The following is a 12,113-nucleotide window of genomic DNA, read 5'->3' as shown; positions in this document are numbered from 1 at the left end:
CCTGGTCTAAGAAGTCTGCCTTGGCTTCCTTTGGCCCCAATAGCAGGAGGGTGAGTTGGTCCAGAAGTCAATAGCAGGCAGGCCTGTATTTGTGGGACAGTCAGCCCAGAGTGTATTGCTGTGGCTGAGGAACTTCCTTGGATTTCACTTGATCCAGGCTCTTTGACCTCTCCCTTCTCTTTCTCCACCTGCTGATAAGAAACAGAGGGGATGGTGAGGGCATGTCTTTTCCATTCAGACATTCCAGAAGATTGCAAGCCTCCACTCATGGGTAGGCTCTGCTGAGATGACCCTATGAAGTACCCAGGTCTCAGGGTTTCCTGTGCAAAGCTCCCACAGGAGACGCTTTGCCCAGCTCCCCATCCGCAGAGCAGGGTTTTCCGAGTGGCATCTCAACAGTAGCAAAGCAGAGTCAAACTGGCAATGGGGAAGCTGTGTAACAGGAGAAGCACATTCAGCACAGCAACTGCCTCCTTTTCATCCCTGACCTCTTTTGAGACAAGGTGCCAGCTAAGAAATGGGAACTCTGGACTTGTTTCACTGTCAGTTTCTCCCCCTTCCTGTCTTAATTAAGGAGGATTCAGAAATTAATTAACAGGTTTCTTAAAAATAACTTCTCAGAACATTCATACTTAAGATACTGGAGATTTAGGTCAAGAGCTTGTATTGTCATGGGAGTAATCACTTCTACTTTGTGAGGAAGACACTGCATGGACTTTAACTGGGGGGGGGCTTTTTCCATTTGCTTAGGACATTCTGTGCCCTTTGTCCTTCATGTTTTGATTTGGATGGGCTGAGATACCCTGAAAGCTTCATGGCATCTCCTACCCTCAGTCAAGCTGTTGTTGGGGTCAGCACCAGAGAGCTGAAGGTCTTCCCCAAATGCTAGATTATGTGAGACTGGCCATAGATCTTCACATGTGTTGTGGGGGCAAAAAACAGTGGAGATGATGCCCCAAGATGACAATGACCAATGGTCAATTTTCAATATCGCGGATGGCTTTCCTCCTCTTGGGGTTTCATAAGGACCCTGAGGCACAGCAGCAGGAGGATGCAGTCATCACTTCAGTGATACCAAGTTAATATGGAACCTTAGCCTCTTCCAAAAGCAGGTGTCTTTCCCTCTGGAAAGCCTGCTCATTGGAGAAATGAGAAACGGATGCTGTGCAGTTGGAAAGCCTGAACCTGGAGGAGTTTGAGCCTGAGAATAGGGCAGAGCCTTTGGGAAGGATCCTGCTCCCTGGGTGGGTAGGTGTGCTCCTTCTGCATCCTATCTTGGAAACCCCACCTAGACCTTCCTGTTGCTTTCATGTTGCCCAATTGGAGCAGGTCCCTGCAACGCCCTTGAGAGACTTCTCAACCACTGAGTGCACCCCCTCCCCTATTAAGAAGAAGATGGCACAACTTGGAACTTGCTTCTTTCATTGCCTCCCCCAACCCGCACACATTACTCTGAATTGGGGTTTTGGAGGGTTTTTTTGAACTGCATTGTCAAAGCTCATCGATGCCAAGGATTTCATTAGTCAATTTCCATAGCAACCTATCTACAGTTTTACTGAGATGGATCCCACCTCACCATGGTGGTCTGAAAGACAGATCTGCACCCTAGTCTTCATTCTGAATAGTTGATACTTCACATTTCTCAAGGATGAAGGATCACCTGGTTTAATCATAAGTTAAAGAAACCGCTGTGGGGGTTTCATAGTATGTCCAACTCCATCTCTGCTCCCATAATCTGGAGGACGGTCTGTCACCTCTGAGGAAGATCAGCCCCTTCATAGAGCAGACAATGTTTGTGCTGGCTTGGAAGGCAGCATTTTAAAATGCAGCTGAAGTGTTTACTACAGGATTTGTTTAGTTTTTATTGCAGACATTTACAACAATTCGTGGTTGCAGTTGCAAACATACTCCATCTGCATTAGAACTTGTGAGGGATGGCTCTGTTGCTGTTCTCCAACAGGCACTAGACTTTCCTGTTGTAGACTGGGACTTTCAAGAGCCCATATGGAGAAAGGGGAAAAACAGACCCAGGAGCCCATCTTCTCCTTCTCCAACCACCTCCTGAAGCTTCCCGGCACACTTGCCTGCCCCTCTCAATATGATCCAAGCTGATTAAGTACTTCATTCCTTTTTTTTAAAAACTGATTGAACTTTAAATATTTGCTGTAGCTGTTCATATTGATATCAACAATTGCTTTAAAGATGATGTGCAAAATGAGTGAAGTATTCATGTTGCAGTCTTACAGAATGCAGAACAAACTAGCTCAGAACTGGCAGAGCAGTGGCAAGAGTGGCTCCTCGCTCCATATATTCAAGGTTTGTGGCAAGAAATGGGGTGTGAAGGAGGCCTGGGAGCTCTACAACTGGAGGCAGCTGCCTTCCTGGCTCCACTAATCTTCATATGTTTTGCTGCAACCAAGTGTGTTCTGTACAAATGATCAACACAGTTACTTAGTCCATCGCCTGAGTGATGATAGTCTGATGGTAGTCTGGCAAAATCTATTAAATTAAGCTTCTTACAGCTGCTCTACAACTTCCCCAGGCATCCAAACCAAGCTGTCTGCTGCCCAATTTGTTGAACACATGAACACCTTTTCCTTTTTATATAGCACAGGAGATATGAAGATGGCTTTCAGGGAAATATTCAGAAGCCATTAAAAACCAAAAAGGGCAGAAGCATTCCTTAAACTCCAAGAAAAAAGACAGTGTTAGGAAGAGGCTCAGGTTACCTCCTTACTCACTCAGTGGCAGACAAAAGAAGGGAAGGGAAAAGGCAATCTCCATGAAACAGAGTTGCACTCTTCCTGTGGGGTGGGGTTCCTTGTGCCATCTTCCAGGCACCTCACCCACTTGCCAGCATTTCTTCAAGGATACCACCAGCTCATTCCTTTGGGGTGCTGTTCTTCTAGCTCTGAAGATTTGACCTCAGTCCATGAAAGCAGTGCAATTCCCCTGTGATAAGTTGCTCATCGCAATTCCTAATTGTGTTTTTATCCATCTCGAGCTTCATCCAGTTCTTCCAATTTCTTGAAAGAATGCTGGCCTCTTCCATGCTCCATCTAAAATCTGGCCTCCTTCTTTTCCTCCTGCCAGCTGCAGGGGCGGGGGAGGGGGAAATCACTCATCAGCTCCTTCTACTGAATCAAACTTCAGAGGAGGGCAGCTTTGGTACTATAGTAGTTGAGATTCTGCTGCCCTCTAGTTGCCAAATGTATCCTGTAAAGGCACAATAAAGCACACCCCAAAAAGAAAAACAAGCATTATACTGTATGAAGAAATGTAGTTCTCCAAGGGATTGCGGACATGTATTTAGCAGCCCTTTTACTGCTATAGTATAAGCCATGTCATGCTGTCATGCGTGTGAAAAATAAGCTGAGCAATGGTAGAATCACAAAGTGGGGAAGAGAGGGACATTCTTAAGACCTCAAGCTGGGATGGCAGCACCCACCGACAGCCATTGTGACAGAATAGTAGCCATTGTGTCAAGCCATTGTCTCCTTCACAATGCCTTTTCCTATTCCTCTGGTCATAAGAATGAGAAGAAAGGAATATCAGTTAGACTTTGCCAATATTTTAACCTTAGCATGATAGGAAGTGTAACATTGTAGGAGATCTAATGAATGAGTGTTGTGTGTAGATCCCAAAGCAGATTGCAGGAAGAAATAGAAAATTTGGAACTGACTTGAAAAGTACAGTCGAGAATGGCAGGAGACCTCACATTTCTATTGTAAATGGCTAGGAATCCACAGGAGTATGGTGGAATAAAATTAAGCAAGTACATACAAATTACAGCATTGGTCCTTGAATATCAATGAAATTATGATTAAAGCTTGCAATTAAATGACGAGACTGATTTCTGTCTTCTCTCTTTGTAGCTTGTGAGTTTCAGACTTACTCATTCAGGTTCTCATAAGAACAATACATTTAATAATCTAACTGAAAAAGTATTCACAACTGCATCTGTAACTGTCTTTGTTTGGAAATCAGAAGAGAGGTTCTTCTCCTCTAACATGAGTTTAGCTCATCCTGACTAAAGATTTTAAAAGAAAGAAAGCTATAGAAGGAAAATTGAAAAACAATATCAGACCCAAATCTCTTGGAGTATCTTCCTCGCATGGTAAAGTTTATTCCCTTCAGGCAGCAGAGTTTTCTAGTTCTGCAAAGCATGTTCGCTAATATGTTAATGAGGCCACATTACTCTGATATAGCAGGGATGGGTGTCAAAGGGTCAACCTCCCAAGTTTAATGTGGATTAATTCAGTGTAGCAAAGAGGAACGTACTTCAGACTCAGCAGATTGTCATATATTTCACTGGCTTCCGCGTGTAGTTGTGTATAGGCGTGTTATCACAGGTAGCATCAGCAAGAGAGTCTGACATCAGTAAGTGTCTGCAGAATAAAAAGACCCAGGGACTTGCAAAAGGGTTTATTTTCTTATACACAGTTCATAGACTAACTCTGTGGAATTCATCACCAGCATCCTGGATGATTTTAGAGGTACAACAGACAGGTTCAGAAGGATCAGGCAGAATGGTGGCTCTTTATAATTTCCTTAACTGAAAAACACAAGGAGAGGGATGGATGCTTTGGGATTTGGGGCACTTTGTTTCATGCCTTCCACAAACCTGGCTGCACCACCAAAACTGTCGTGGAAGAGCAACATCAAAAGAAAAAAAAAGCAACTGAAGGAGAAGCAGCTGCTGCCCTGGGAGGGCCAGGCAAGAGCAGCCAAGCTCTGGCAGGCCTGCCTCTTTTTCTAGCTGGGGCAGCCACTGGCTGCCTGTTACCTTTCTCTCCCTCCCACTTTTGGCATGGGGTCTCGGCAAGTGATGTCTGAACTTTTGCCCAGGGATGGGTGGATGGGTACACTAACATGGGTCCCAGACGCTCAACTCATGCCCCAGCTACCTCCTCTGGAGTGATATCCTAAATGTTAGTTGTGGGGAAGGATTGTGTTTAGGTCTGGGAGCTTCCCCAATGCGCCCTGTGGCCCCTGGGCAATTTGGGAAGCCGGAGCCTGTCAGCTCCACTGCAGAGGTTTTCGTATAAATTGAACACACACACACAAACCAGGGGTGAAAACCAGCAGGTTCTGACAGGTTCTGGAGAACCGGTAGCGGAAATTTTGAGCAGTTCGGAGAACCGGTAGCGGAAATTTTGAGTGGTTTGGAGAGCCGGCAATTATCACCTCTGGCTGGTCCCAGAGTGGGGAGGGAATGAAGATTTTGCAATATCCTTCCCACAGAAGTGGGGAGGGAATGGGGAGTTTGCAGTATCCTTCCCCTGGAGTGTAATGGGAATGGAGATTTTGCAGTATCATTTCCCTGCTATGCCCACCAAGCCACACCATGCCCACCAAGCCACGCCCACAGTACTGGTAGTAAAAAAAATTGGATTTCACCATTGACACAAACACACACACACACACACACCCCTGCAGGATCTTCCAGTGGGGAATGTGGTTTAGAAAATACGATACTTCAAAAGACACAGATAAAGGCCTGGAAAGAGTCATTGCTTTATTGGAAACAAAACAGGGAAAATAGAGGTGTGTATTAAGGGAGAGTGAATCCCTTAATATTCCAGATCAGGGAATTAGAATCATTCATAAAAATATAAGAATGCAGAAAAAGCAATAATGCAGCATGATCTGACAAAGCCTGCATATATTCCCAGGGGCATCTGAGGAGACGTCCCCACTCTCCCGAATTTCCAGGTAGATGGGTGCACAGCTACTTCTGGAAAGGAAGGAACACAATTTTAGACATTGAGGCTATGCCAGAAGAGAGAAATTTTCTGGGGATTCTTTTCTGGGCACCCCCAGCTTGAGAGAGGAAAGATGGGGAAGGGCTCTCCCTGGCCACCTGATAATATGCATTCCTCCCATCCCTGAACTGGCAGAGAAGGGCATGATTTGCCCAGCCCTGAGGGCCAAGTTGTCTCAGGTCCTAAGTTGGCTTCAGAACAGGAGAAGGAAAGAGATGGGTCCTCTCCTCCCTCCTCCCCTTAATCCTCCCTCCAGGTCAGCAAGGCAAGACAGTGCTGATAACTGTAATCTCCCCACTCATATGGAAGGGAACTGCATTCACCACCAAACCTAGGAGATGCCTCCCCCCACATTGGTGAAAAGCTCAGTGCCCTTGTAAGAAAACATTGACATCAAGATGAATTGGTTCCTGAGTAGCAACAGGGATGAATTAAACAGGAACCAGTGACCCAGTAAACCAAATTATTTACATATATTCACTGACCATACCTCAAAAGATAGTATAGCTGACAGAAATGAGATGCAGGCGTTTTCACATTCAAGAGTTTTCACATTCATTAGAGCTTAGGGAGAAGTCACAGAAGATATAGATATAATTTGAATTAGTGCAAAAGTATCCTGATGTAATTTTGGAAGAAAGGAAAGAGAAATTTAGGATAGGATAGGATAGGATTGGACAAGACAGGACACTTTATTTGGCCAAGTGTGTTTACAGAATAGATAAATAGAAAATAGAAAAAAAGAGACTGGCGAAAAATGTTTAATTGAGCAGCAATCAGGGAGGGTCTTCTCTGAACAGCAAAATCCTCCGTCCTGGAATTCTTCCCTTTCTGAGTTAAGGAGAGCTGAAAGAAGATGGAAATTCACTAAGGTGCACCTCTTACCAAGAAGCCCCATGGCTTCATTTGAACAAAGGCGCTTTTCCTTAAATAAGTTCAGGAACAGGGACTTCCAACGTCCTTGTATCAGGCAGATAGTTTTCTTCTCTGTTCCCTGCCCTGTAGAAACATACGGTTGTACTTACTCATGTGTGCCTATGCATGTGCACGCACACATGCGCGCACACACAAAGCTGACTGTTCAGCTACCTCTCCTTTCTGAATCTGGTCCACCATTTCTTATGGATTCCCTCCCCATGTACCTAAAGGGCACTCAGAGTAGGATAGTGGCATGGAGTAGCCCAGCTGGTGGGCTTGCTGTAGCATAAATCCCATCCTCGGGCAGGTTAGCCTACATGAGCTTCGACCCCCTCCCTCCTACTTCTGGGTCTATGGTTAGAAAGGGAGTCTTGTGGCATCAGTTTGGCAGCCCTTGCCATAGGGGGAGGAGGAGGTCAGGGTTGGTTTGTTTATTTTAGAATGGAAACGGGAAAATATTAGAAAACATGTCCAGACATCAACGGAAATGAAAATGCATCCAATTTATCCTAGATTGTCTGGTTCTCCTGAAATTCGTGTAGGGAGTGGTGCAATGCCCAACCAGACCTGAGGAAGGAGATCTGTTGAAGTAAGAAATCTATCAAGGAACCCAGCCGTGGTCTCCCTGGAAATGGGGGCTCTTCTTGCTCAGCATGTCGTGCCTTGTCCCTGGAGCCAAGCCAGTTTGCCCACCCGCGGGAGGAGAGCATCACAGCCCTTCTCCTGCTCTCTGTTCTCGCTGAAGGGCACGAGCCCCTTGCCCTCGTAGGTGGCTAGCTGGAGGGAGAGGAGTACTTACACCGGCACGGAAGGGCTTCTCCTTTTGACGGATCCTGACTCTAACTCAGCTCTCGATGCTATCAGTGTGGCATCTTGCGGGGTTGTTAGCAGGGTGTTCTCCTGGGCTGACTAACCACATCTACTATCGTCACTGTGGTGATGGGGAAATACTGCCGAGGATGTCTGATTGGCTTATGAGTGGCCAATGGTCCGCATTTCTTGATTTGCTCGCTGAGATACAAGCACATAACCCAGGAATCTACCAATGCCTGGTTAGGATCGGTGGTCACATGAGCGCTCTTCCCTCAAAAGTGGGGAGTAGGGAGGGTGAGATGGTGGGGAAGAAAGGGAAATGAATCACACACGATGGCCCTCGGTCGATTTAAGCAGGAAAAGCTAGCACTGCCGTCGCCGCCGGATAAGCCCGAGAGAGTTTAACCCGAGCTAGATCGAGGGAAAATAGGTAGATGAGGGAGGAATGGTCCCTAGGATACCCAAGTGCGGGTGGCGTTCTCGAAGCCTCCGGGGGGGCGGCGCTAGGAAGGACCTCAGCCCGAGAAGAGCTTTGTCGGGTTCGGCGGTTGGGCAGAAGCGAAGGAAGGAGTTGGGCTCCCGCTCTCTTTGCCCCCGGCTCCTTCTGCCCCTCCTCCCCCTCCCCCTCCTCGTGACGGAGTTGGTGTGGGTCGGGGAAAATCCGCGGAACCATCTTCTGTTCATCCGCATGCGGGGGCGGCGTTTCCTCCTCTCCCTGGAAACGCCCCCGCCTCCCTTTCCTTTTTTGCTGGCTTCTTGCAGCCCCTCCCGTTACAGTTCATCCGTGCCAATCACTTTCCGCATCTCCTGCTCTGCAAATGCTACCCGGTGGGAGCGAGTCAAGTGCGCAGGCAGACCCTTTCTAAAAATAGGGAAGGGGGACCCAGGCAGGGGCGGGAGGGGGCTGCTGTGAGCCCGAACGGTGCGTGGCTCGCCGCTCTTCCCCAGCCGCTGCCCGACTGCTCGCGTAGACCTCGTCTCCTCTTGGTCCGCCGCCCCAGTCCCGAAGGAGGCGAGCAGGCAGGAGCGAACCTCTGCACGGCCGGATGGCGGCGTAGCGGCGCCCAGTAGGCAGCGCGGTAGCTCGTCTGAAGGCTCTTTTCCGCGGTCCCCCGCCCACTCTCCCTCCCACCCTGCCTCCCGTTCTCAGCCCTTGCTGCCGCTGCCGCCGCCGCCCGCGAGAACGGAGTCTACGTTTCACTGAGGCCGTTCGCGAGCGTTTGTCTCTGCTCGCTCCCGAGGGACCTGCTCTGCCGCCACAGGAGAGCTTGCTCGCTCGTTCGCTCGCTCGCTCTCTCGCGCAACCGAGGATGCTGCTGTTGCCGCAATTGCCGCTGCTGGGGGCCAGAAGTGGAGTGTCGGGCCGGCGCTGAGGGACCCTCCCGTGCGCCCCTCCCCTCCCGGTTTCTCCTTTCCTGCCTCCCCAATGTTTAAATGCTTCATGTGATTAAAAAGCAGCCGCCGCAGCACCCCGACGTCGGGCACCCAGGATATCGGTCGCGGGCACCGGCCCTTCCTGCGCGCCGAGGAGGGCGACGAGCGCGGCTCCCTTCCACCCCTTCCGCCCTCCCCCTTCCCTCCCTTCCATGGTCCTGGAGGTGGAAATGTGGAGATTTCAGGCACGCAGGCTGACTGGATTCGTCTCTGCTTTGGCAGCTCTTTGTCTAGCCTGCTGCGCCCAAAGGTAAGAAGCGACGTCGGATCGGGGAGGCGAGGCTGGGCTGCAGAGGCCCCCTCCCGCATTGCTTTCTTGCGCCACCCTCGAATTGCCGATAAGGGGACCCGCTCAGTCCCGCGGGGGACAGCAGCCAGCCGGCCGGCCGATCGACGGAGCAGGCAGAAGAGGGTGACCCCGAAGGAGGCCTCTGGCGGGGAGGGGCCAGCGGGAAGAAATTGCTGCTGGCCATTTGCCGCCGGAGCAAATCGCCGCTGTTCTTGCGCCTCTGGACCCCGAGGGAGTTGCTGGCGCCCGGCGAGATGGGGATGGGGATCGGCGGCGATGCAGAAGCGGCGCCAGCACAGCGCTGCCCTGCCAGGTTGGCTCTCGTCTGCAAGCGATCCGACGCCGGGCTCGAATCGCCGGCGTGTCGTTTGCCTCTGCCTGCCAGCTTAACCGGGAGAGCCAGAGGGATCGGGACCTGGAGGCCGCATTTCTCTCCAGGGTTCAAATTCCTTCAAGAGACAGAGCTCTCCAGCCGTTGGCCCTGCTGGTACCCAGGGGGGAATTGGAACCTGACTATAAATAGATTGTGTGTGTATTGGGTTTAGACGGAGATCGATGCCCAAAGAAATGCCTCCCCCAATTTTGGAAGGGATATGAAGAGTCTTCTGCAGAACTGGCCAGGAGCAGAAGCTCTTTTGCTAGTTAAGGGGAGTCCACCCTCTTCCCCTAAGTTGCTCTTCTGACCAGAGACAAGACAATGGGGCAGGCCTTGAGTTCAAGTCCTTCTGCTCTTCTCTCATATCAGGCTGTCTTTGGACATAATACAAAACATCTAGGCAGTCAAAAAAGTGAAAATCTGAACTGGAAAGTGGAGCTGTCCATGTGCCAAATCAGTTGGGGAAGAACTGGTAGTCTAGTAAGCCTCCTATCTGAATAAGATCTCTGTGCAATTCAGAAGCTTGCATGTATCACAGCAGGCCCATTCTGGCGCATCTTCTTCTGAGCCATTCCTATGATACTCAGGTTAGGGTTAAGGGGGGGAAATCCTGGTAAAGAGCAATCTTTAGCCCATCATCATCGGCCTCTTTCGGTATCTTTTCAAAATGCTCAAAGTTGCATGAAAGAGGTGGACGAAGGACCCTGTATTAAGGGACAGATGATGTCAGAAGGAGCTGGAAGCGGATTCCATATAGCATAACATCTTAGGAGAGCTTTGCAGGATTGGGCCTTTGGTTCCCATTGGAAGACCAAAGGGGACTTGAGCTGTGAAAACTGATCTGTAGAATTATCAAATCACATCAGACCTTTATTACTGCCATGGTCTTCAGAACTAGGCAGTGCTTGCACCTAGTGAGGAAGTATAGTGCCATCAGGACTTGAGTATTCCACTTCCATGATTTCTCCAATCTCTTAAAAACTGGCCAGCGCTGCCTCGGCCTTCCAGTAACAAATCCCATGGATTTCATGCTTGAAGATAAAATCCCTCTAGTCGGGTTCAAACCTCCTGCCACATTCCTGTGTCATGAGATGATTTCCATGAGCTCTCTTCTTTTAGGGGGAGAGAAAATGCTTTACTTCATTTGATTGACTCACATTAGATATAATTTTAGATCCTTTACATACTGCAAAGCATCAATATCCCAATCATTTGGATCATCCTTTTCTGCATTATTTCACTTCTTCAAGATACTTTTGAGGATGAGAAGACCAGAAATTATGCACAGTGTTCTGACGGTCCCGTGAATCTTTAGAAAGGGTGCACCAGGGCACTGTCCAGCTTTATCAGCATGCCCCCTGACTTCTTAAAGCACCGATTTGCCTTTGCCCAAAGGCCAGGGGCCTTTTTCAGAAGACAAATACAAACCAATCTCCCCAAATCTACCTCTGGGCTGAGTCATTAAGAAGACCAGGAGGCATCTTAACATTACCACTAACATTAGCACTAGCAGCAGCCATGGTGGAAAAAAAAGGCTCCCTCGGCTTGGCTAAAGACACACACACACACACACACGTATGTTCAGAGTGGCTACATGCTGCTTTCATCTGCTGATTGTGTCTGAATCATATATGGGGTGGTAGGCAGGAGGAGTGGTTCTGAAGGGTACTCTGCTTCCGACCCACCTTGGCTGGCTGAGAGTCCTGCTGCAGCTTCAATGTATGACAAAAGAAATGGTGCCTTTGCCTTGGGAAAGGCCGATGAGAATGATGTCTACATGAACCAGCCTGCAGAGAGAACAAGGTCCATGGGGCTGGATATAGTGCAATGGTTGCAGGAGTGAGGAGCAACTGCTGGATTGTGGGTTCTTAGCCTCAGGCCAGAGGGTTTTGCTTCCTTTGTGTCTCAACCTGTTTCCTTCGCTCCACCCCACCCTGCCCTTTGGAGGGACTCGGTCTCTAAGAGGAAAATAAGAGGTTTAGGAAGGAAGCAGGCTCATCACACCAAGACCACTGAGGCCAAGATGGAGTCTTGCCTCTCATTGGCTGTAGAAAGGCAGTTGCTCTTTAGAGCATTTTCAGGGGCTCAGGAGTCTCCTGCCCGTCCGGTAGTGGACGGAGCAGGGACAGCAGGAATGACAACCATGTTCAGGAAGCCCCGGGAGAATTAAGGGGGCAGAGCAGCCTCAGTGTCTTCTTTGTGTAAAGGCGATGGCCTCGTGACCTGATTTCAGACGTTGCACATCTCATGGAAGGTCAAGCACAGGAGGTGTTATGGGGCAGAAGCTGTGAGGCTGATAGGGGCCTGCCAAGAGGAACCAGGATGCCATGAAGATGCAGATCCCCTCCCTGGTATTCCCAGAAGGCTGTGGGGAGGGAAGGAAATGGCATAGCAACTTCTGGGCAGGACTGTCTGGGCTCAAGAGAGGCCTCAGGCAGTGGGAGCAACCCGACAGGAGACGCTGGTGTGAGAGTTAGCCAACCTGCTGCAATTAAGGTGGCTGATCTCCCCCAGTCTT

The 12,113-nt window shown here is 49.3% G+C and overlaps 1 protein-coding gene and 1 long non-coding RNA gene across 3 annotated transcripts in view; one reads left to right on the top strand and one right to left on the bottom strand.

The window, feature by feature from the left end:
• Positions 1 to 5,508: 5,508 nt before the first annotated feature.
• On the bottom strand, positions 5,509 to 7,708 carry LOC131183934 (uncharacterized). The gene is made up of 3 exons (XR_009151879.1): positions 7,483 to 7,708; positions 6,651 to 6,764; positions 5,509 to 5,737 (listed from the first exon to the last, which is right to left on the bottom strand). It is a non-coding gene; the product is annotated as an uncharacterized LOC131183934 (long non-coding RNA).
• A 108-nt stretch (positions 7,709 to 7,816) lies between these two features.
• Positions 7,817 to 12,113, top strand: part of LOC131183850 (gamma-aminobutyric acid receptor subunit beta-4) — a 68,964-nt gene continuing 64,667 nt past the window's right edge. The window contains exon 1 of one of the 2 annotated variants that reach the window (XM_058154570.1): positions 7,817 to 9,180. In XM_058154570.1, coding sequence (XP_058010553.1) covers positions 9,083 to 9,180 — 98 coding nt within the window. In that variant the 5' untranslated portion in view covers positions 7,817 to 9,082. Of the gene's footprint in view, positions 9,181 to 9,413; positions 9,533 to 12,113 lie in introns of those variants that run through there. The other variant, XM_058154572.1, reaches the window with a different exon arrangement.

This window comes from Ahaetulla prasina, chromosome 11, assembly GCF_028640845.1.
Source record: "Ahaetulla prasina isolate Xishuangbanna chromosome 11, ASM2864084v1, whole genome shotgun sequence".
Taxonomy (NCBI): domain Eukaryota; kingdom Metazoa; phylum Chordata; class Lepidosauria; order Squamata; family Colubridae; genus Ahaetulla; species Ahaetulla prasina.
Note: the sequence above shows the minus strand (reverse complement) of the source record. Positions and strands in the feature narration are given on the sequence as shown.